Source organism: Acipenser ruthenus, chromosome 25 (genome assembly GCF_902713425.1).
Source record: "Acipenser ruthenus chromosome 25, fAciRut3.2 maternal haplotype, whole genome shotgun sequence".
NCBI classification, from domain to species: domain Eukaryota; kingdom Metazoa; phylum Chordata; class Actinopteri; order Acipenseriformes; family Acipenseridae; genus Acipenser; species Acipenser ruthenus.
In genome coordinates, this window is record NC_081213.1 from 4322859 (window position 1) to 4346070 (window position 23212).

General features: G+C 35.7%; 3 protein-coding genes across 12 annotated transcripts; 1 reads left to right on the forward strand and 2 right to left on the reverse strand.

Annotated features, from left to right (window-relative positions):
• Positions 1-829: 829 nt before the first annotated feature.
• LOC117413007 (borealin-like) lies at positions 830-8984 on the reverse strand. Of its 4 annotated transcripts, none has more exons than XM_058999553.1 (11): positions 8846-8984; positions 4591-4698; positions 4316-4444; positions 4107-4147; positions 3874-3946; positions 3670-3749; positions 3338-3423; positions 2705-2800; positions 2264-2390; positions 1903-1989; positions 830-1466 (listed from the first exon to the last, which is right to left on the reverse strand). In XM_058999553.1, exons 2-11 carry the CDS (start codon positions 4685-4687, stop codon positions 1434-1436), a joined length of 849 nt encoding a protein of 282 aa, XP_058855536.1. In that variant the 5' UTR covers positions 4688-4698; positions 8846-8984; the 3' UTR covers positions 830-1433. The 4 variants fall into 4 exon arrangements, with proteins under 4 accessions (XP_058855536.1, XP_058855534.1, XP_058855535.1 ...); XM_058999551.1 differs by lacking the exon at positions 8846-8984 and adding an exon at positions 6780-6831; XM_058999552.1 differs by lacking the exon at positions 8846-8984 and adding an exon at positions 6083-6227.
• Positions 8858-18468, reverse strand: LOC131701489 (borealin-like). Of its 4 annotated transcripts, none has more exons than XM_058999557.1 (10): positions 18330-18468; positions 14073-14180; positions 13798-13926; positions 13589-13629; positions 13356-13428; positions 13152-13231; positions 12820-12905; positions 12187-12282; positions 11748-11874; positions 8858-8994 (listed from the first exon to the last, which is right to left on the reverse strand). In XM_058999557.1, exons 2-10 carry the CDS (start codon positions 14167-14169, stop codon positions 8920-8922), a joined length of 804 nt encoding a protein of 267 aa, XP_058855540.1. In that variant the 5' UTR covers positions 14170-14180; positions 18330-18468; the 3' UTR covers positions 8858-8919. The 4 variants fall into 4 exon arrangements, with proteins under 4 accessions (XP_058855540.1, XP_058855538.1, XP_058855539.1 ...); XM_058999555.1 differs by lacking the exon at positions 18330-18468 and adding an exon at positions 16274-16414; XM_058999556.1 differs by lacking the exon at positions 18330-18468 and adding an exon at positions 15565-15709.
• On the forward strand, positions 17300-22467 carry LOC131696800 (AFG2-interacting ribosome maturation factor-like). Of its 4 annotated transcripts, none has more exons than XR_009308826.1 (4): positions 17300-17309; positions 18220-18492; positions 20252-21024; positions 21193-22467. XR_009308826.1 is itself a non-coding variant. In XM_058999559.1 (2 exons), the coding sequence occupies exons 1-2, from the start codon at positions 18221-18223 to the stop codon at positions 20406-20408; spliced, it is 429 nt and encodes a 142-aa protein (XP_058855542.1). In that variant the 5' UTR covers positions 18209-18220; the 3' UTR covers positions 20409-21161. The 4 variants fall into 4 exon arrangements, 1 of the variants encoding a protein (XP_058855542.1); XR_009308825.1 differs by lacking the exon at positions 17300-17309 and having other exon boundaries at positions 18209-18492; positions 20252-20612; positions 20916-21024; positions 21193-21921; XR_009308824.1 differs by lacking the exon at positions 17300-17309 and having other exon boundaries at positions 18209-18492.
• Positions 22468-23212: the final 745 nt, after the last annotated feature.

Below are 23212 nucleotides of genomic sequence, written 5' to 3' on the forward strand. Positions count from 1 at the left end.
CATTGACAGAATACATGTACTTTAGTAGTCATAAATCACAGCATAAAACCTCCCTCAGGAATAATCACTGTAATTCACAAGACGCCAGTGACTGCTTTGCTAAAGACACAGTGCAGAGCAACACATTATTAATGGTTGGATAACCTTACCAGCATGATTCATGTTTGTTTGTTGACAGTGTACTGCTATTTATAGTTGGGAAGCCTACTTTACAGAAGCTCCAGGTGAGCTTTTACCCTATGATTTCCAAACACACAAAGACAGATACATACATTTTAAAATTCAATAATCTGAACATGTGGCTGTCAAATGTATATTTGAAAGTTTACAGGGAAACAGAAGAGCATGCTCCTATACCCCTTTTCATAACATTCCATGCAATAACCTTTATACTCAATTGTACTTCCATTGGAAAATCTAAATAATTTGTCTACTAAACACCAGAATTTGTGACCTGCATAGCAAATAAAAATGCACAACAGGAACGATTTATGCTACCATTTCAGTACCATTACGTGTTTATTATTTGTATACATGATTTGTTAGTAGATCTATTGCAAATTTGAGCTCAGTGATTTAATTCAGACCGAGACAGAATGCAATCACCTTCACCATTATTTTACTCTATTATTGGTGTAAAGTACTGGTTTAATTTCACACTACATCAAGAGGCCACGTACTGTATATTTTCACTCAACCAGGACTTTACTGTCAGTCACTAGACATGAACATTGAATTCTTACAAATTGACAATTTTTTCCCTCCCCATCAAAATGATACCACAAAGGGTGGCTAGAAATACACAAAGTGAAAGTTTAAACAACTTACATTTGGTAAATAGAAAGAAACCATTTATTTAAAACTAGTAGCTTACTACTGTCACTGAACATATTATTCACAATAATCATCATCAAATGAAACATATACCAAATAAGAAAATAAGTGATCTGGTGTTTCATAAAGAAATCACCTTGGTTAGAATGAATATATAGCTAATTTTAATTACTCATTTACAAAATACAGTAGAGAAATTAAATTATTAGACATACTATTCACTCAATTTACTGCAATGTCCAGCAATTGCAATTGAAGCTTATGAAACGCAGGTATGGGGAAGCATGTAAACTTGCCAGGTTTTAATAATAATCACTTCAAGCCTGTTTTAGGTATCGGTGTCATCTTGAATATTTTTTACAAATGTTGATCCCCGACACAGAAAATTCCTGTGCACAGAAATGCCACTTAAAGATGGGACACGAAGTGGACTGTGGTGTGTAATAAAGCAGCGTCAGAGAGAAAATAAACGTGTCAATAAATAGTATGCAACTATGCAGTTTCTACTGTACAGTAAAAAGTAAAAAAATAAAAACTGTGAGCAAGAGTCAGAGAATGCAAGTGGACAAAATAAAATGTCATCAGCTTCATCTTTCAGCCTACGACCTGCCACACATAGTAGAAAGACGTTTCTGAAAAGAAAATACAGCAGTTTAATTAAACAAATATCTATTTATCTATCTATATATGTTAGAGAGCCTGTGGCAGTTTTAAGTAGATAAAATTAAATAATCGAAGACAGGGAAGCAGAACCTAAGAGAACATTACCCATGCTCTCATGTTGTCTGCTGACTCCACTAATAAAACAAAGTTGTTTAAATAAACCCAATACAATTAAAGTTATTTGGAACTTTTTGAATGAACTATGGTGCGATTGTTAATCTTAAAATACATTGCTGGATACAGAGCCCGATTACCAGTAAGGTAACAGGGCTAATCCGGGTCTGTGAAACCAGCCAACAGTGGTACTGCATACATAGACCTCTAGTGTTGATGCACAAATTAAAAGCATTAACCTTAACATTTAGACTCACCAAATGTTTCTAATAAAATGTAACAATAACTTACCAAGAGCAACTTAATTTTCTGCACTGCATGTTCATCAAACTGACTCAGATCAGTCTCGTTCATTTCACTTGCCAATATCTGCATACTCTGTAAAAAAAACAACAACTTTAAATATCAAGGAGTAAAGAAACTTGATTTGTTGAAGGGAGCGAGATGAACAAGTGACAATAGTACCACATCACCAAGGAATTGGAAATGCCTTGCTAATTTTCATATTCATCAGAGGTTTAGGGTGCAGTTTGTGCAAAACTAAATTCAGAAAAAAAACATTTGCTATCTGCAAGGGCATTAAGGAACTGTCTGAAGCTCAGTAATGTCATATTTAATTGACATAAAATAGCTGTTGGAAACCAAAACTTACCTCTCCATTTCCAATTGGTATATTAATTAAAAGATCATTGTTCGGAGCAATCGGACTGCCATTCACCGAAATGCTATAAATACGCTCTCTGTGCCTTGGGTTGCGTACTGCTGGGGTTTTTGGAAGTCTAAACAAAAAAAAATACATATACATTACAAACACACACAATTATTATTTTATATATGAAAAAAGGCTTTTAAAAAATTTACACAAAAAGTTTAAAAGATTAAAAAAAAAAAAAAAAAAAAAATCTTATTTTCAGGACATTTCGGGCAAAAGCCCTTCCTGAAAAAAAAAAAAGATTTTTTAATCTTTAAAACTGTGTACATTTTTTAAAAACCTTTTCTTTCATATGCGTTCAATTTTGTGCAGTTATATATATATATAGACACGCATACACAATATCCACAGGGTGATACAAATAAATATGACACAACTTACCTTGAATCAAACCTTGGAGTAATAAGGGGTGTGGGTCCCATGAAAGATGAATCCAGTGCATTTGTAGCTGGAGTTGCGCAAGCTTTCCTGGTAGACCTAGTTCAAAAAAGATGCGGTTCAGTAAATACTGCAGATTTTTGCCAAATAATTTACTAATAGGTTATTATAATAAATTGTGCATTAGTACAGAAGGTAGCAGCATTTACTAGGAACGTAATAAAGCCAGGAGGCTATGCATATTGACCCATTATTATATGGCTTTACAGACTCCAATAAGGACCTTTACCAATTCTGGACTAACATACATAAGCTAACATTTAGTCCAAGAACCATGCTAAAGGTTATCAGTGAAACCAGGCATTGGTTGTGAATAGTAAGTGATGTGCTGATCATTAGTCACTATATTACTTGAAAGCATTAGAGAGAATTACATTTTTTCTTATGGCAGAGAATTTTCTTACTGCCCCCTCCCTTAACTACCCCCGTCACCTTGCTTTCTTAATATCCCACAATTATGTATATTGCATATCCTAATTCCTAAACTCAGATACAAGTCGAAGACATATGATATACACCAAAAAAAGTGTCTTAAAAAACTTAACCATTATGAATGCATTCCACATGTATACTTACTTTCTAATGCCAGTACCTGCTTGGTTTACTGAAAGAGCCCTGGGCTTTCTGGTTGATGGAGGAACCTTTTTGGTGGTTGCTTTACCCTAGGGAAGAAAAGTTTGATTTATTTAAGGATTTTTATAAAAGAAAAATGCAACATAAAAAAGAGAGAGAAAAAAGGACTAGAACGATGCAGTTGAACAAGAATCCAACCATGTGCTCATAAGTCACAAATTTCAGGGGACCTCCACTCTTCCATATCCCTGTCTGAGATATGCACCCCCATTTTGGGAAAAATCAATCATGTGTGGAACACATTGACCACTGCCCTGTATAAAGCAGTTACTGACCTTTTTAGTGGTTGTCTTGATTGGTGGAATATTTTCTGCTTCTTCTGAAATTGTTTCTGTGCCGAGCTTCTTTTTATTTGCTACATGAAAGAAAAGAAAAAAACAAAACATGAACTGCTGTTTATTTATTGTTCAGATAATTAGATAGCAGCAGTGTTTTCATACTAAACATTATTTGAAAACCACAGAAACAGGTTTCCTGACCTTTTTGTGTTGATTTTGGTAGCTTCTTAACTTCAGCAGCATTGTTTGCTACTTCTGAGAGGCCCAGTTCAGTCTGAAACAATATTTTAGGGATTTAGTCATTACACGTTTTGTAGTTTCACATATATACATGGGTTTTGCAAAATAATTTTTAATTGTAAAACACACACACATATATATATATATATATACCTTTTTAAATCCACTGATTCAGCAAATATGAACATACATACCTTTGCTACTGCTTCTATGGCTTTTAAGCTTCCTCCTACAGCTTTGGGAAACAGAGAGGGGGGTAACTGGTAGGGCATTTAAATAAAGCTTCAGTCAAAGTGTAGTTATTTTACTGCATTATTTTAAAAGATACATTATTTTACAATATCGGTTCAGCAAACACTTTACCAATTAAAATATGTAACATGTTTTAAGATAACTGTATTACCAAAATAATCCATCCATTTCATTTTTCTGACGGTCACAGGAAGCTTGATGATGGCAATGTTGTAGAAGTTATCAGCTTCTTTCAGGAGGCTGCTGGCCGTTGATTTAAGTTTTTCAACAATAGCCTTAACTGCAAGAATACAATTATTAAAAACAATTTCAGTCATGTATGCAGTGCCATCATCAGTGTACCACTATGTATATAGGTTTTGCCACATCCAAATGAACAACAATGCGCTACAGTGTAAAAGGGAAACGTATTGAAGCAGACTGTACCTTCACTATCAAAGTCTATGAAGAAAGCTTCCAGCTTGTCACTTTTTACAGCATTTTTACGCCCTCTGGCAGTTGCTCTCTTCCTTGTAGCCCGCATGACGTCAGAAACTAAAATCAGTGAAGGAAAACACGTCATGGAACAGGTTCACAAAGCAAGGAAGAGAATATGGACCGTTCATGCTAATGGGACACTTTCCACCCTCCCCCAGTAGCTGATTATACAATTGTTGAAGACAGACATGTATTTAAGAAATATACAGTCTAAAAATAAAGCCATGCATAAAAACGTTAAGAATGAGCAGTTTTTTTGTGTCAAATGGAACATTTTGGCAGTTATTTTCTTAAAGTAGGTATTTAAAATTTGTAATTCGTAGTTTTGTATGCGACCTGTCAAATGTTACAACCAGTGAATTTGGTCAGTACTTACAATCAGCGGCTGGCTTCAGACCTAGCACTAAACTTGGACTACTGTATCTAATGTTACTTTTAAGGTAAGGGGATTCAAGACTAATGCTCATTGAGCCATATATCTCAACGTTATAGAGTAATATTGTATATAAATAAAACAGACAATTACAGAAATCCAATATAAACATAATTGCCAAAATGTTGTTACTACAATTATGAGGCTCAAAATTTACGTGATTAGTTTAACACACACACACACACACACACACACACACACACACACACACATTATATATACACACACAGTATATTATAATATGTTTGTTTGGTTTGAAGATTGCAGTTATAAAGTTACATTGAGAAAGCCTTTCCTTTTGTAACCAGTTGCCGTTTGATTTTGGAATTACCGGTGTACCGCGAGTTGCTTTTGACACAGGCTTGTTAGTGTGTCGTTAGCAGACTCACAGAGGACGGTACGCGGTATTTCAGATCATTTTACAGTTCCACATGATGTTGTATTTACAATGTACCCAATCAACATGAACCATTATTCTGGAATTCCAGTTTTACACATCATAAAACAAATCCTACCCCCCCCTCCCTCCAAAATACAAAAAAAAGGTACAGTTCCCGTGTGCTAGATTGTGTATACCGCACTTGCAATGTTAGAAAATGAGATGAAAGGTGTTTTATTTTATTTAATCCAAGGCCTAGCTCAGCTGTTACCAAACAACAACACCCATGTAAACACGGACTGCACTTTTTTTTTTTTTTTTTTTTTTTTAAATACCGGGAATAGTATAATATAACACAAACAACATGTCTTTCAGCTATAATGCAAGAAAGCGTTGGTTGCGTTGTACGAACATAAACACTTTATTTCTTAAAAATTAGACGATGGTACGTTACGTTACATGTCTACGTCTGCTGCGCAAAAAAAAAAAAAAATACCTTGTCCCTATCAAGTAAAATCCTTTTCTAAACAACATATCGATATCTGCGCTTCAGTAAAACACACTGGACGCCGTGAAGGTTTATTTACCATCAATCCTAAATAAAATATTAGCTACCATGATCTACATACCTCCGTTTCAGCCCTGCAGCCTCTTTTTAAAATGCTGCTGTACTTGAAATTTTCAAATTCAACCGCCCATAGCCAGCCAATCATATTTTCCCACAGACTTCTGCGTCCTAACGCATTCCTTTCTAGCCAATCACACAAACAGAAAATAAACCTGTACTTATTTTAACCAATGAAACGGTAAATATTATGTCCAATCAGCAAATAGTTTAGGGCTACGAATAACAATAACGTAAGCCAACATCGTTCGACCAATAGATTTTTAAAACTACAATTCACAGAAAGCATTTGGTGAAGAGGCGTAAATTGACGTAAAACACATGAAGGCAGTTGATATACATGAGTTTCGACGAAATGCGTTTACATGCATGTAAGAATTACACCACGTAACAATTTTTTTTTTTTTTTTTGTTCATGGGTAGTAAGTGTTATTTCCTAATTGCTTATGCCTCAAAAGTATAGAAAATGTCTATTATTCCCCACAAACTTTGCTTTTGTGACCAGTTCAGTGATATTTTGAAATTTACCTATTTCCAATGAGTAAACGCTCGAATTTGTGTCTTTTCGTTCACATAAAGTCAGAAAAAAACAACATATGAATCCAAATTAACATGTATTTATACTAAAGTAATACAAAAATGACTACAAAAGATTTAGAAGTGAGTAGTTTTTCGAGATTTACGATTATACTGTAACTCACTTTCACGAATCAGCCCCCAAATGTAGTCTCCCATCATGTTCTCGTTATACTGTCCTTCATTGACAGCTCATCCAGGAGCCTCAAAGACGTGCTGCTCCATAATGGTAACAAGTACCCGTCTCTTCCCCTGGCTCACTCGGTGCACCTCAAAGAGGATTACAACAGCATCAAGACCTTGCTGGACGTCTTGAAGTATGATGAGTACGGCTGGGACCCCCGGAAGGTGCTGATGCCACCACTGCACATCAAATTGGGCCTTATGAAACAATTTGTCAGAGCTCTAGATAAGGAGTCGGCAGCCTTCAAGTACCTTCAAGACTTCTTCCCTAAGCTGTCTGAGGCAAAGGTCAAAGCCGGTGTCTTCGTCGGACAGATAAAGAAGATCCTGGAGTGCAGTGAATTCTCCAAGAAGCTCACTAGTAAGGAGAAAGCAGCTTGAAACAGCTTTGTCACAGTGGTTCGGGGCTTCCTGGGCAATCACAAGGCCGAAAACTATGTGGAGCTGGTTGAGACTCTGGTGAAGAACTACGGCACAATGGGCTGTAGGATGTCCCTCAAAGTCCATATCCTTGATGCTCATCTTGATAAATTCAAGGAGAACATGGGAGCGTACTCGGAGGAGCAAGGCGAGCGCTTCCACCAGGATATACTGGACTTTGAACGCCGCTACCAAGGACAGTATAACGAGAACATGATGGGAGACTACATTTGGGGGCTGATTCGTGAAAGTGATTTACAGTATAATTGTAAATCTCGAAAAACTACTCACTTCTAAATCTTTTGTAGTCATTTTTTTATTACTTTAGTACAAATACATGTTAATTTGGATTCATATGTTGTTTTTTTCTGACTTTATGTGAACGAAAAGACACAAATTTGCCCGTTTTCTCATTGGAAATAGGTACATTTCAAAATATTACTGTCCTGGTCACAAAAGCAAAGTTTGTGGGGAATAATAGACATTTTCTATACATTTGAGGCATAAGTAATTAGGAAATAACACAAAAATTGTGTTACATAGTGTTATTATTTTTTGAATCGCTGAGGGTATGTATATTGTTTTCTGCATACAGTCACATTTTTAAGATTGAAATAACTATAACATGCTTTAGCTGTTCAGATTAATGCATTTCGCGTATGTTAGTTTTCTTACCGCTTTTATAACATAATGCTGCAACGTGGTGTTTTATGATTAGTCGATTAAAATAGGGTTCCCAAGAAAACAGCGTCTTGGATGTTCGTATTCAGGGTTTGGTGTGTTTTTAAACAATTATAGCTTTGCCAGTGATACCAGTGCTGAGATCTATCTATCTATCTATCTATCTATCTATCTATCTATCTATCTATTATTAAATATAAAAACATTAGTACCGAGGTGTAAAGTTAAGTATTGATAGTTTTGGTACTTTGCAATCAGTTTTCATATTGGTTAATAAACGTTGATTGAGGTATACCATGGTAAACACAGCAAAATAGGTACAGTAAATTAATACTGTATGCATCATTGCCTTGACTTCATATGGTGAATTAAAGGGGGCTGTACTCATTTTGGTGTGTTCATTAAATCGTTTTACATTTTTTGGAGTCGGTATAACTGCTCATCAGCTTAACACATTTCTCACAAGTCATTTTGCATTAGATATTTTAATATTTTACTTGGACTTGTCTGAAGCCCCTTTATACATTATTATTATTATTATTATTATTATTATTATTATTATTATTATTATTATCCTGCTCTGCTGTTAACAGGACCCCCCCTGAGCCCCACAATCAGGTTATATGTGGAAAATTAAACTCATTGTCAACTTATTGTCAAAGAGAAAGATAAAAATGGAAAAATAAAAAGCAAAGTGAAATACTTGTGAATAGGTAGTAATGCGACAGTAATGAAAATAGCCTTCAATGAATACCACGTCACAAATGTCTAACAAAGTTGTTGTCGTGGCAGGACAGCATGTCAAAACAAGCCGCCATCTTGTCAGTTCACCAGGCAACCAAGAAGTGCTTCGAAGTGATAGGGCAGCAGCAGAGTGTTTGGGACTGCACCCTGGCAGACTGCTTACCTCTCCTCAGTTCCCTGAGCAGCCTGGGAGAGCAGCTTCAATCATGCAGCAAGGTCCGCTTCAAGAACACACCTTTACAGGGCTTTCCTGAGCTGGAACAGCGGCTGAGATGCAAACTCATCCAAGCTGTGGAAACAGTGCTGGGAAAACTGGGGGAGAAAATGTAAGATGCCAGCCAATGTTCTAATGTTGCCTCAGAAGCTATGCAAGATTATGCCTGGTCATACATGGATCAGTGACCTCCAAGGAACAGCAGGGCTTAAGTAAAAAAAAAAAAAATATATATATATATATATATATATATATATATATATATATATATATATATATATATATATATTGCTGTGAACTCCGTTATGCCTTTTTTTGCGGCATTTTTAATTTATAAAGCATTAAAAAAAAAAATTAAAAATAAATGCGTACCAGATGAAGACGTTAATTTCTGAGACTTTTTTTGTCTTGCTTATAACCAATCAGAAAAGCCATCATAAGAAACCATCCATCACTTGTGTGTGTTTTTGTGTGTAAGACTGTATGTGGACAGCATTTAATTATATGTAATGAATATGAAATTAATTGGACTTCATTGTACACTTCCTACTAGGAAAACACTAAGGCTAACGCCTATATTTGGCCAAAATTGTAAATGTTGGTTAATATTTAAACTCTAAACTATTAACACCCTGTTTTTAGGTTTCACATATATCCAGAGAACCAGTTGTTGCATATGTGGAATACAGATTTGGTCCTATATAATATGAATGAATTGTCATGTGACCCCCTTAATGCAAAACTATTTTAAATACTTGACCTATTTTCCAAGTACTGCAGTCTCCTTGAATACTACTGGCATATAACATAGGTGTCCTTAAAACTCTAGTTGTGATAGCTTAATAGTAGGGAGATTACATATAATCACTGGGCAATCTTTTTTTTTTGTAATCTAAGATGGTAGCACAAGAAGACATTACTTCTCAGATTTGTAGTCAATAAATATTCCACAGGATAGCTTGGCAACACAAAAAAAAAAAAAAAAACTTTTAGATCTTTACAACTTCAGACCAACTAAATTTAAAAATGACAAGGTCCTGAATTCACATCTAAAGCAAAGTTTGAAAAATGTAATATTTTACTGTATTTTGAAAATGCCATGCCAGATGCAAGCTGGACTTTGAAGTGTTATTGCTCTCAATTTTTTTTTGTCTTGCTGATCTAAATCTTAAAAAATCTGTCAAGAAAGAGACCCTTAAAGTGTCAATATGGGGGGAAAAAAACAGAACAAGTGGTTATACTTTATGGAAGGCTTAGCAGAATTGAACAGATGGCTTTATTTTATTTTTTTTGTGGAAAATACCCAATTTGCTTTATTTTTTCAGCATTCTCTACATGAAAACATTTAATGTCTGGCCATTAGTTGCATAAGATATCATGTGTAACTGCATATCCCCTTCAGTCACTGTATGCACAATTGTACCATGTTACGTTTCCTATCTAGGTATCTATTTTAAAATGCATGTATATATTTTTCAAAGTTATGGCAGGGGAACTTCTGGAACGCCACAGAGTTCACACAAACTTAACATTTTTAAAAATGTAATAAAAAATGTGTGACCGAAGGGGATATGATAATCCTATAACGGTGTTAAACATGTCCTGTATTCATAAATCATTAGCACAAGGTATTGATGACTAATGAAGTCAGTCCAAATCTATATTGTGATATGAATGTTATGTATGGTGTACACACCAAAACACAGTTTCTTGATGCATCTCATGTTCTCTTTTCTAGACAGATTACCACTTTCTCTCCATAATCGTTTTCCATCCATTAACATGGAACAGACTCCCATCCTAGGTGGATGGTCAACCTTCTAAAAAAACAACTCTCTTAGTTGCAGACCAATTACATGTGTTCTTATCCTTATTGCAGGAGTGTTCTGCAAACTGTTCAAGATGCTGTCAGTAACCAAGTGGCTACAGTTTTCCAGCAGTATGAACAACATGCAGACACAATTGGCCTCAGTGCTTCAATTGAGAGGTCATCTCTTGCTCCCTCAGTGGCAGACATGCTGGAATGGCTACAGTAGACCTTCAGAATGTTACATGTACTGTTAGGCTAGTTGGAGATACATTTACGATAATGTTCTCGCCTTCCCTCTTGGAAAAAGCTCTTTATATTCATGTATATTTAATACCTGTCTTCAAAGATTGTGAGAAAAATGCCTGACCATATCAGGGTTGCCCACAAGGACACAGAAACATCCCACTATGATAGCCCTCTAACTCTTATAGTAAGTAGTCCATCTATATTTTTGATAATCTGGAGTTTTATTCCCCTGCAGGGAAGTACAGATGCATGAATAGTTGGATCAACTAGTACTAGTATGCAAGCACTGTAGAGGTTAACAGCATTTCACAAACGCAAACCATTTAAAGACTTAAGCATTCTAGAAAGAGTGTTTTAGGACTGAATATTGGTAAAATGAGTGTGCTAAAATGTATTTATTTGTATCATTCTTTACAGACATTATAACCAGCGTTTTGTTTTGTCTCTTACCTGTTCATTCCTTTACTTTACATCAATATTCTTAAAGAGGAAGCTTTTACTTCAGACAATAAAGCCTGACAACTTTTCACACATACAAGCACTCCCTCAGTCCTGGAACAGGGTGTCTACTCAAAAGGGACAGGAACTGATACAAGGTAACCGGCAGCAAATGAACAGTGGACTTTGAAATAGTGCTTTTTATCTCTGTTTATTCCACGGTTTAGGGTGCAGTTTGTGCAAAACTAAATTCAGAAAAAAAACATTTGCTATCTGCAAGGGCATTAAGGAACTGTCTGAAGCTCAGTAATGTCATATTTAATTGACATAAAATAGCTGTTGGAAACCAAAACTTACCTCTCCATTTCCAATTGGTATATTAATTAAAAGATCATTGTTCGGAGCAATCGGACTGCCATTCACCGAAATGCTATAAATACGCTCTCTGTGCCTTGGGTTGCGTACTGCTGGGGTTTTTGGAAGTCTAAACAAAAAAAAATACATATACATTAAACACACACAATTATTATTTTATATATGAAAAAAGGCTTTTAAAAAATTTACACAAAAAGTTTAAAAGATTAAAAAAAAAAAAAAAAAAAAAATCTTATTTTCAGGACATTTCGGGCAAAAGCCCTTCCTGAAAAAAAAAAAAGATTTTTTAATCTTTAAAACTGTGTACATTTTTTAAAAACCTTTTCTTTCATATGCGTTCAATTTTGTGCAGTTATATATATATATAGACACGCATACACAATATCCACAGGGTGATACAAATAAATATGACACAACTTACCTTGAATCAAACCTTGGAGTAATAAGGGGTGTGGGTCCCATGAAAGATGAATCCAGTGCATTTGTAGCTGGAGTTGCGCAAGCTTTCCTGGTAGACCTAGTTCAAAAAAGATGCGGTTCAGTAAATACTGCAGATTTTTGCCAAATAATTTACTAATAGGTTATTATAATAAATTGTGCATTAGTACAGAAGGTAGCAGCATTTACTAGGAACGTAATAAAGCCAGGAGGCTATGCATATTGACCCATTATTATATGGCTTTACAGACTCCAATAAGGACCTTTACCAATTCTGGACTAACATACATAAGCTAACATTTAGTCCAAGAACCATGCTAAAGGTTATCAGTGAAACCAGGCATTGGTTGTGAATAGTAAGTGATGTGCTGATCATTAGTCACTATATTACTTGAAAGCATTAGAGAGAATTACATTTTTTCTTATGGCAGAGAATTTTCTTACTGCCCCCTCCCTTAACTACCCCCGTCACCTTGCTTTCTTAATATCCCACAATTATGTATATTGCATATCCTAATTCCTAAACTCAGATACAAGTCGAAGACATATGATATACACCAAAAAAAGTGTCTTAAAAAACTTAACCATTATGAATGCATTCCACATGTATACTTACTTTCTAATGCCAGTACCTGCTTGGTTTACTGAAAGAGCCCTGGGCTTTCTGGTTGATGGAGGAACCTTTTTGGTGGTTGCTTTACCCTAGGGAAGAAAAGTTTGATTTATTTAAGGATTTTTATAAAAGAAAAATGCAACATAAAAAAGAGAGAGAAAAAAGGACTAGAACGATGCAGTTGAACAAGAATCCAACCATGTGCTCATAAGTCACAAATTTCAGGGGACCTCCACTCTTCCATATCCCTGTCTGAGATATGCACCCCCATTTTGGGAAAAATCAATCATGTGTGGAACACATTGACCACTGCCCTGTATAAAGCAGTTACTGACCTTTTTAGTGGTTGTCTTGATTGGTGGAATATTTTCTGCTTCTTCTGAAATTGTTTCTGTGCCGAGCTTCTTTTTATTTGCTACATGAAAGAAAAGAAAAAAACAAAACATGAACTGCTGTTTATTTATTGTTCAGATAATTAGATAGCAGCAGTGTTTTCATACTAAACATTATTTGAAAACCACAGAAACAGGTTTCCTGACCTTTTTGTGTTGATTTTGGTAGCTTCTTAACTTCAGCAGCATTGTTTGCTACTTCTGAGAGGCCCAGTTCAGTCTGAAACAATATTTTAGGGATTTAGTCATTACACGTTTTGTAGTTTCACATATATACATGGGTTTTGCAAAATAATTTTTAATTGTAAAACACACACACATATATATATATATATATACCTTTTTAAATCCACTGATTCAGCAAATATGAACATACATACCTTTGCTACTGCTTCTATGGCTTTTAAGCTTCCTCCTACAGCTTTGGGAAACAGAGAGGGGGGTAACTGGTAGGGCATTTAAATAAAGCTTCAGTCAAAGTGTAGTTATTTTACTGCATTATTTTAAAAGATACATTATTTTACAATATCGGTTCAGCAAACACTTTACCAATTAAAATATGTAACATGTTTTAAGATAACTGTATTACCAAAATAATCCATCCATTTCATTTTTCTGACGGTCACAGGAAGCTTGATGATGGCAATGTTGTAGAAGTTATCAGCTTCTTTCAGGAGGCTGCTGGCCGTTGATTTAAGTTTTTCAACAATAGCCTTAACTGCAAGAATACAATTATTAAAAACAATTTCAGTCATGTATGCAGTGCCATCATCAGTGTACCACTATGTATATAGGTTTTGCCACATCCAAATGAACAACAATGCGCTACAGTGTAAAAGGGAAACGTATTGAAGCAGACTGTACCTTCACTATCAAAGTCTATGAAGAAAGCTTCCAGCTTGTCACTTTTTACAGCATTTTTACGCCCTCTGGCAGTTGCTCTCTTCCTTGTAGCCCGCATGACGTCAGAAACTAAAATCAGTGAAGGAAAACACGTCATGGAACAGGTTCACAAAGCAAGGAAGAGAATATGGACCGTTCATGCTAATGGGACACTTTCCACCCTCCCCCAGTAGCTGATTATACAATTGTTGAAGACAGACATGTATTTAAGAAATATACAGTCTAAAAATAAAGCCATGCATAAAAACGTTAAGAATGAGCAGTTTTTTTGTGTCAAATGGAACATTTTGGCAGTTATTTTCTTAAAGTAGGTATTTAAAATTTGTAATTCGTAGTTTTGTATGCGACCTGTCAAATGTTACAACCAGTGAATTTGGTCAGTACTTACAATCAGCGGCTGGCTTCAGACCTAGCACTAAACTTGGACTACTGTATCTAATGTTACTTTTAAGGTAAGGGGATTCAAGACTAATGCTCATTGAGCCATATATCTCAACGTTATAGAGTAATATTGTATATAAATAAAACAGACAATTACAGAAATCCAATATAAACATAATTGCCAAAATGTTGTTACTACAATTATGAGGCTCAAAATTTACGTGATTAGTTTAACACACACACACACACACACACACACACACACACACATACATTATATATACACACACAGTATATTATAATATGTTTGTTTGGTTTGAAGATTGCAGTTATAAAGTTACATTGAGAAAGCCTTTCCTTTTGTAACCAGTTGCCGTTTGATTTTGGAATTACCGGTGTACCGCGAGTTGCTTTTGACACAGGCTTGTTAGTGTGTCGTTAGCAGACTCACAGAGGACGGTACGCGGTATTTCAGATCATTTTACAGTTCCACATGATGTTGTATTTACAATGTACCCAATCAACATGAACCATTATTCTGGAATTCCAGTTTTACACATCATAAAACAAATCCTACCCCCCCCTCCCTCCAAAATACAAAAAAAAGGTACAGTTCCCGTGTGCTAGATTGTGTATACCGCACTTGCAATGTTAGAAAATGAGATGAAAGGTGTTTTATTTTATTTAATCCAAGGCCTAGCTCAGCTGTTACCAAACAACAACACCCATGTAAACACGGACTGCACTTTTTTTTTTTTTTTTTTTTTTTTTTAAATACCGGGAATAGTATAATATAACACAAACAACATGTCTTTCAGCTATAATGCAAGAAAGCGTTGGTTGCGTTGTACGAACATAAACACTTTATTTCTTAAAAATTAGACGATGGTACGTTACGTTACATGTCTACGTCTGCTGCGCAAAAAAAAAAAAAAATACCTTGTCCCTATCAAGTAAAATCCTTTTCTAAACAACATATCGATATCTGCGCTTCAGTAAAACACACTGGACGCCGTGAAGGTTTATTTACCATCAATCCTAAATAAAATATTAGCTACCATGATCTACATACCTCCGTTTCAGCCCTGCAGCCTCTTTTTAAAATGCTGCTGTACTTGAAATTTTCAAATTCAACCGCCCATAGCCAGCCAATCATATTTTCCCACAGACTTCTGCGTCCTAACGCATTCCTTTCTAGCCAATCACACAAATAGAAAAGAAACCTGTACTTATTTTAACCAATGAAACGGTAAATATTATGTCCAATCAGCAAATAGTTTAGGGCTACGAATAACAATAACGTAAGCCAACATCGTTCGACCAATAGATTTTTAAAACTACAATTCACAGAAAGCATTTGGTGAAGAGAAGAGGCTTAAATTGACGTAAAACACATGAAGGCAGTTGATATACATGAGTTTCGACGAAATGCGTTTACATGCATGTAAAAATTACACCATGTAACAATTTTTTTTTTTTTTTTTTGTTCCTGGGTAGTAAGTGTTATTTCCTAATTGCTTATGCCTCAAAAGTATAGAAAATGTCTATTATTCCCCACAAACTTTGCTTTTGTGACCAGGACAGTGATATTTTGAAATGTACCTATTTCCAATGAGAAAACGCTCGAATTTGTGTCTTAAAGTTTTCGTTCACATAAAGTCAGAAAAAAACAACATATTAATCCAAATTAACATGTATTTATACTAAAGTAATACAAAAATGACTACAAAAGATTTAGAAGTGAGTAGTTTTTCGAGATTTACGATTATACTGTAACTCACTTTCACGAATCAGCCCCCAAATGTAGTCTCCCATCATGTTCTCGTTATACTGTCCTTCATTGACAGCTCATCCAGGAGCCTCAAAGACGTGCTGCTCCATAATGGTAACAAGTACCCGTTTCTTCCCCTGGCTCACTCGGTGCACCTCAAAGAGGATTACAACAGCATCAAGACCTTGCTGGACGCCTTGAAGTATGATGAGTACGGCTGGGACCCCCGGAAGGTGCTGATGCCACCACTGCACATCAAATTGGGCCTTATGAAACAATTTGTCAGAGCTCTAGATAAGGAGTCGGCAGCCTTCAAGTACCTTCAAGACTTCTTCCCTAAGCTGTCTGAGGCAAAGGTCAAAGCCGGTGTCTTCGTCGGACAGATAAAGAAGATCCTGGAGTGCAGTGAATTCCCCAAGAAGCTCACTAGTAAGGAGAAAGCGGCTTGGAACAGCTTTGTCGCAGTGGTTCGGGGCTTCCTGGGCAATCACAAGGCCGAAAACTATGTGGAGCTGGTTGAGACTCTGGTGAAGAACTACGGCACAATGGGCTGTAGGATGTCCCTCAAAGTCCATATCCTTGATGCTCATCTTGATAAATTCAAGGAGAACATGGGAGCGTACTCGGAGGAGCAAGGCGAGCGCTTCCACCAGGATATACTGGACTTTGAACGCCGCTACCAAGGACAGTATGATGGGAGACTACATTTGGGGGCTGATTCGTGAAAGTGATTTACAGTATAATTGTAAATCTCGAAAAACTACTCACTTCTAAATCTTTTGTAGTCATTTTTTTATTACTTTAGTACAAATACATGTTAATTTGGATTCATATGTTGTTTTTTTCTGACTTTATGTGAACGAAAAGACACAAATTTGCCCGTTTTCTCATTGGAAATAGGTACATTTCAAAATATTACTGTCCTGGTCACAAAAGCAAAGTTTGTGGGGAATAATAGACATTTTCTATACATTTGAGGCATAAGTAATTAGGAAATAACACAAAAATTGTGTTACATAGTGTTATTATTTTTTGAATCGCTGAGGGTATGTATATTGTTTTCTGCATACAGTCACATTTTTAAGATTGAAATAACTATAACATGCTTTAGCTGTTCAGATTAATGCATTTCGCGTATGTTAGTTTTCTTACCGCTTTTATAACATAATGCTGCAACGTGGTGTTTTATGATTAGTCGATTAAAATAGGGTTCCCAAGAAAACAGCGTCTTGGATGTTCGTATTCAGGGTTTGGTGTGTTTTTAAACAATTATAGCTTTGCCAGTGATACCAGTGCTGAGATCTATCTATCTATCTATCTATCTATCTATCTATCTATCTATCTATCTATTATTAAATATAAAAACATTAGTACCGAGGTGTAAAGTTAAGTATTGATAGTTTTGGTACTTTGCAATCAGTTTTCATATTGGTTAATAAACGTTGATTGAGGTATACCATGGTAAACACAGCAAAATAGGTACAGTAAATTAATACTGTATGCATCATTGCCTTGACTTCATATGGTGAATTAAAGGGGGCTGTACTCATTTTGGTGTGTTCATTAAATCGTTTTACATTTTTTGGAGTCGGTATAACTGCTCATCAGCTTAACACATTTCTCACAAGTCATTTTGCATTAGATATTTTAATATTTTACTTGGACTTGTCTGAAGCCCCTTTATACATTATTATTATTATTATTATTATTATTATTATTATTATTATTATTATCCTGCTCTGCTGTTAACAGGACCCCCCCTGAGCCCCACAATCAGGTTATATGTGGAAAATTAAACTCATTGTCAACTTATTGTCAAAGAGAAAGATAAAAATGGAAAAATAAAAAGCAAAGTGAAATACTTGTGAATAGGTAGTAATGCGACAGTAATGAAAATAGCCTTCAATGAATACCACGTCACAAATGTCTAACAAAGTTGTTGTCGTGGCAGGACAGCATGTCAAAACAAGCCGCCATCTTGTCAGTTCACCAGGCAACCAAGAAGTGCTTCGAAGTGATAGGGCAGCAGCAGAGTGTTTGGGACTGCACCCTGGCAGACTGCTTACCTCTCCTCAGTTCCCTGAGCAGCCTGGGAGAGCAGCTTCAATCATGCAGCAAGGTCCGCTTCAAGAACACACCTTTACAGGGCTTTCCTGAGCTGGAACAGCGGCTGAGATGCAAACTCATCCAAGCTGTGGAAACAGTGCTGGGAAAACTGGGGGAGAAAATGTAAGATGCCAGCCAATGTTCTAATGTTGCCTCAGAAGCTATGCAAGATTATGCCTGGTCATACATGGATCAGTGACCTCCAAGGAACAGCAGGGCTTAAGTAAAAAAAAAAAATATATATATATATATATATATATATATATATATATATATATATATATATATATATTGCTGTGAACTCCGTTATGCCTTTTTTTGCGGCATTTTTAATTTATAAAGCATTAAAAAAAAAATTTAAAAATAAATGCGTACCAGATGAAGACGTTAATTTCTGAGACTTTTTTTGTCTTGCTTATAACCAATCAGAAAAGCCATCATAAGAAACCATCCATCACTTGTGTGTGTTTTTGTGTGTAAGACTGTATGTGGACAGCATTTAATTATATGTAATGAATATGAAATTAATTGGACTTCATTGTACACTTCCTACTAGGAAAACACTAAGGCTAACGCCTATATTTGGCCAAAATTGTAAATGTTGGTTAATATTTAAACTCTAAACTATTAACACCCTGTTTTTAGGTTTCACATATATCCAGAGAACCAGTTGTTGCATATGTGGAATACAGATTTGGTCCTATATAATATGAATGAATTGTCATGTGACCCCCTTAATGCAAAACTATTTTAAATACTTGACCTATTTTCCAAGTACTGCAGTCTCCTTGAATACTACTGGCATATAACATAGGTGTCCTTAAAACTCTAGTTGTGATAGCTTAATAGTAGGGAGATTACATATAATCACTGGGCAATCTTTTTTTTTTGTAATCTAAGATGGTAGCACAAGAAGACATTACTTCTCAGATTTGTAGTCAATAAATATTCCACAGGATAGCTTGGCAACACAAAAAAAAAAAAAAAAACTTTTAGATCTTTACAACTTCAGACCAACTAAATTTAAAAATGACAAGGTCCTGAATTCACATCTAAAGCAAAGTTTGAAAAATGTAATATTTTACTGTATTTTGAAAATGCCATGCCAGATGCAAGCTGGACTTTGAAGTGTTATTGCTCTCAATTTTTTTTTGTCTTGCTGATCTAAATCTTAAAAAATCTGTCAAGAAAGAGACCCTTAAAGTGTCAATATGGGGGGAAAAAAACAGAACAAGTGGTTATACTTTATGGAAGGCTTAGCAGAATTGAACAGATGGCTTTATTTTATTTTTTTTGTGGAAAATACCCAATTTGCTTTATTTTTTCAGCATTCTCTACATGAAAACATTTAATGTCTGGCCATTAGTTGCATAAGATATCATGTGTAACTGCATATCCCCTTCAGTCACTGTATGCACAATTGTACCATGTTACGTTTCCTATCTAGGTATCTATTTTAAAATGCATGTATATATTTTTCAAAGTTATGGCAGGGGAACTTCTGGAACGCCACAGAGTTCACACAAACTTAACATTTTTAAAAATGTAATAAAAAATGTGTGACCGAAGGGGATATGATAATCCTATAACGGTGTTAAACATGTCCTGTATTCATAAATCATTAGCACAAGGTATTGATGACTAATGAAGTCAGTCCAAATCTATATTGTGATATGAATGTTATGTATGGTGTACACACCAAAACACAGTTTCTTGATGCATCTCATGTTCTCTTTTCTAGACAGATTACCACTTTCTCTCCATAATCGTTTTCCATCCATTAACATGGAACAGACTCCCATCCTAGGTGGATGGTCAACCTTCTAAAAAAACAACTCTCTTAGTTGCAGACCAATTACATGTGTTCTTATCCTTATTGCAGGAGTGTTCTGCAAACTGTTCAAGATGCTGTCAGTAACCAAGTGGCTACAGTTTTCCAGCAGTATGAACAACATGCAGACACAATTGGCCTCAGTGCTTCAATTGAGAGGTCATCTCTTGCTCCCTCAGTGGCAGACATGCTGGAATGGCTACAGTAGACCTTCAGAATGTTACATGTACTGTTAGGCTAGTTGGAGATACATTTACGATAATGTTCTCGCCTTCCCTCTTGGAAAAAGCTCTTTATATTCATGTATATTTAATACCTGTCTTCAAAGATTGTGAGAAAAATGCCTGACCATATCAGGGTTGCCCACAAGGACACAGAAACATCCCACTATGATAGCCCTCTAACTCTTATAGTAAGTAGTCCATCTATATTTTTGATAATCTGGAGTTTTATTCCCCTGCAGGGAAGTACAGATGCATGAATAGTTGGATCAACTAGTACTAGTATGCAAGCACTGTAGAGGTTAACAGCATTTCACAAACGCAAACCATTTAAAGACTTAAGCATTCTAGAAAGAGTGTTTTAGGACTGAATATTGGTAAAATGAGTGTGCTAAAATGTATTTATTTGTATCATTCTTTACAGACATTATAACCAGCGTTTTGTTTTGTCTCTTACCTGTTCATTCCTTTACTTTACATCAATATTCTTAAAGAGGAAGCTTTTACTTCAGACAATAAAGCCTGACAACTTTTCACACATACAAGCACTCCCTCAGTCCTGGAACAGGGTGTCTACTCAAAAGGGACAGGAACTGATACAAGGTAACCGGCAGCAAATGAACAGTGGACTTTGAAATAGTGCTTTTTATCTCTGTTTATTCCACGGTATCAATGAAAAACTGTAGTTTGAGGTTGCAAATAAACCAGATTTTCATTTTTAAGCTGGTTCTTCTGTATAATCTGACGTTTACTTGTTTTTATTTGTTTTAGATACACTGATGAAGGTTTCATTTTTCATGGACTCCCATTGAACTTGAAAAGAAACTTCAGGTCAAATAAAACAGATCCATACAGTAGTACAGTTAGACATTTCATTACCTGCATTGTATGCACTGACAGCTGACAGTGGCTGCTGAAAACATGATTGAACTGCATTGGAAGGAGAGTGTTGGATAACACCACAAAACTGGCAGACGCAGGAATGCTGGGTTGGGAAATACTGCCTTTCTGTTTTAAGTTTCCATTGACTATTGGTGCAATAGCTGAGTTTGCCCATAAGATGGCAGCAATGCCCTTACATGCACCGTGTCCGAACAAATGACTGGAGCTGAAGAAACACAAGAAGAAAAGCAGCCAAACAAATGATGGCAAAAGGTACATTTAAAGACGTTGTTTTAAAGGATCAGTTACTGTTTTTTAATTGTTGCAAATTTGCTAAAAGGCTACAACTGCTACTTGCCTACTGTACTAGTAATAAAATATTAATGTAAAAAAATATGCATTTGTAGAGTGACAATCTTTTGTGGAGCTGCATCATTTTTGATCATTATCTGCTTTACATGATGACCTATGTGATAGGTAAAACATACTGTAGGGCTGGTTTTACCCAAATCTTGCAGTACCTTCAACTGGCCAGGCGCAAAGTTGTTTCTTAGACACTAGATTGGCAGGCCTTATTTATGAGTCTGTTTGATTGTTTCCTTACAATGGAGCCAAAATACATTTGTTCAGTGTTCTCTTGTACTATCCAGTCTGCACTGTTCAACTAGCAAGTACAGATCCCTAAAATCTTAATGTCCCTGTTATACTCTTGGCGGGCTTCGCGTTGGAATAAAATTCAAACTGTTTTATTTTTATGGTTTTGTATTTTTTAGATTTGACTCTTGGCGCAATGTTTTATAAAATGGATTATAGGGCCATATTAAGTGTCCTTGATTCACATGAATTTGAAGGAAAAAAAAACTGGGTAGTTCTCTGACGTCCGTCCATTGTTTAGATTAGAAGGTGCTGGAAACAACATCCATATGGAGCTATATCAAGTATGGAGATCTAGAACTATCTTTCTATCTGTCCATCCATAGTTGAGTCTCCTGTAAAAATAACATTGCAGTTTTAATCTGCAGTCCTGTATTCTAGTAATGCCTTCTTGCATGACTGTATTTGAGTCTGTATTTTTAAAGCATTCGGTGTGCACTGAAGTCCTACATGGGTTGGACAGAAAAAAAAAAAAGAAAAACCTTCAATACCCATAACATGCTTTTATGTAAACAGGCTGTCCCTAATTTATTATGCAAATGTAATCCATGACACATGTTCTATATAAAAGATGCATCTGCTTGTTTCTAGTTATTAGTAAGACAACAATTGGGCTTTGATAGCTAGTGCTTGTTTGGCAGACGGGCTGCAGTGGAAAGAAAATACCTCAATAAAAATAAAAACCGTTATCATATATTTCTTTTCCAGTGTCATGTTGTTCTTAACAGATTGTTCCAAGTGTTCCACCTGTTTCATGCTCATCGTATTCCAGCAAATGCTGTTGCAATGAGTTAGACTGAGATAAAGGTTATACCTTCAGAACCAGTAGTTCCTTCATGAAACTTTGCAACCGCTTACCCACTTGGCATTAAACTTGATGTCGACTCTATTTAGCTGAAGTCTGAGAATAACAGATTCTGAGGATAATGATTTATGATTATGTGATCATAAAGAAGCAATTCTAGCAGCATGTTTGATAATGTCATTATAAAACTGGAGAATGGACCACCATGCATAGCCCCTGGCATGTGTTATTATGATTTGACCTCACATGCAAGTTTTTATCGGATGTATGTGGTTATTCATGGATCATTATATTTTCACCACATGCAAAAGCGAACCAACCCTCTGTGGTTATAACTCAAGTATAGCTAATTCCTTCATCGGTGTAATTTACAGTGATGAATGAGTAAGCAACACATTTGCCAAGTCACATTGACTTAGCTTCTTCCAGTTTTACCTCAAGAGTTTATTT

Bases quoted from the DNA above. Each gene is read 5' to 3' on its own strand.
- LOC117413007 (XM_058999551.1), bottom strand. From the start codon at position 6,816: ATGATGGGAGACTACATTTGGGGGCTGATTCGTGAAA. The intron at 4,148-4,315 runs GTAATACAGTTA...TGTTTCCCAAAG, and splicing joins GAAATGGATGGATTATTTTG to CTGTAGGAGGAAGCTTAAAA. The intron at 3,424-3,669 runs GTCAGTAACTGC...TTTCTTCCCTAG, and splicing joins TCAAGACAACCACTAAAAAG to GGTAAAGCAACCACCAAAAA.
- LOC131696800 (XM_058999559.1), top strand. From the start codon at position 18,221: ATGTCAAAACAAGCCGCCATCTTGTCAGTTCACCAGGCAACCAAGAAG. The intron at 18,493-20,251 runs GTAAGATGCCAG...TCCTTATTGCAG, and splicing joins GGAAAACTGGGGGAGAAAAT to GAGTGTTCTGCAAACTGTTC.
- LOC131701489 (XM_058999555.1), bottom strand. From the start codon at position 16,310: ATGATGGGAGACTACATTTGGGGGCTGATTCGTGAAA. The intron at 12,906-13,151 runs GTCAGTAACTGC...TTTCTTCCCTAG, and splicing joins TCAAGACAACCACTAAAAAG to GGTAAAGCAACCACCAAAAA. The intron at 8,995-11,747 runs GTAAGTTTTGGT...TTTCTCCCCCAG, and splicing joins TACCAATTGGAAATGGAGAG to TTTTCCCAGCACTGTTTCCA.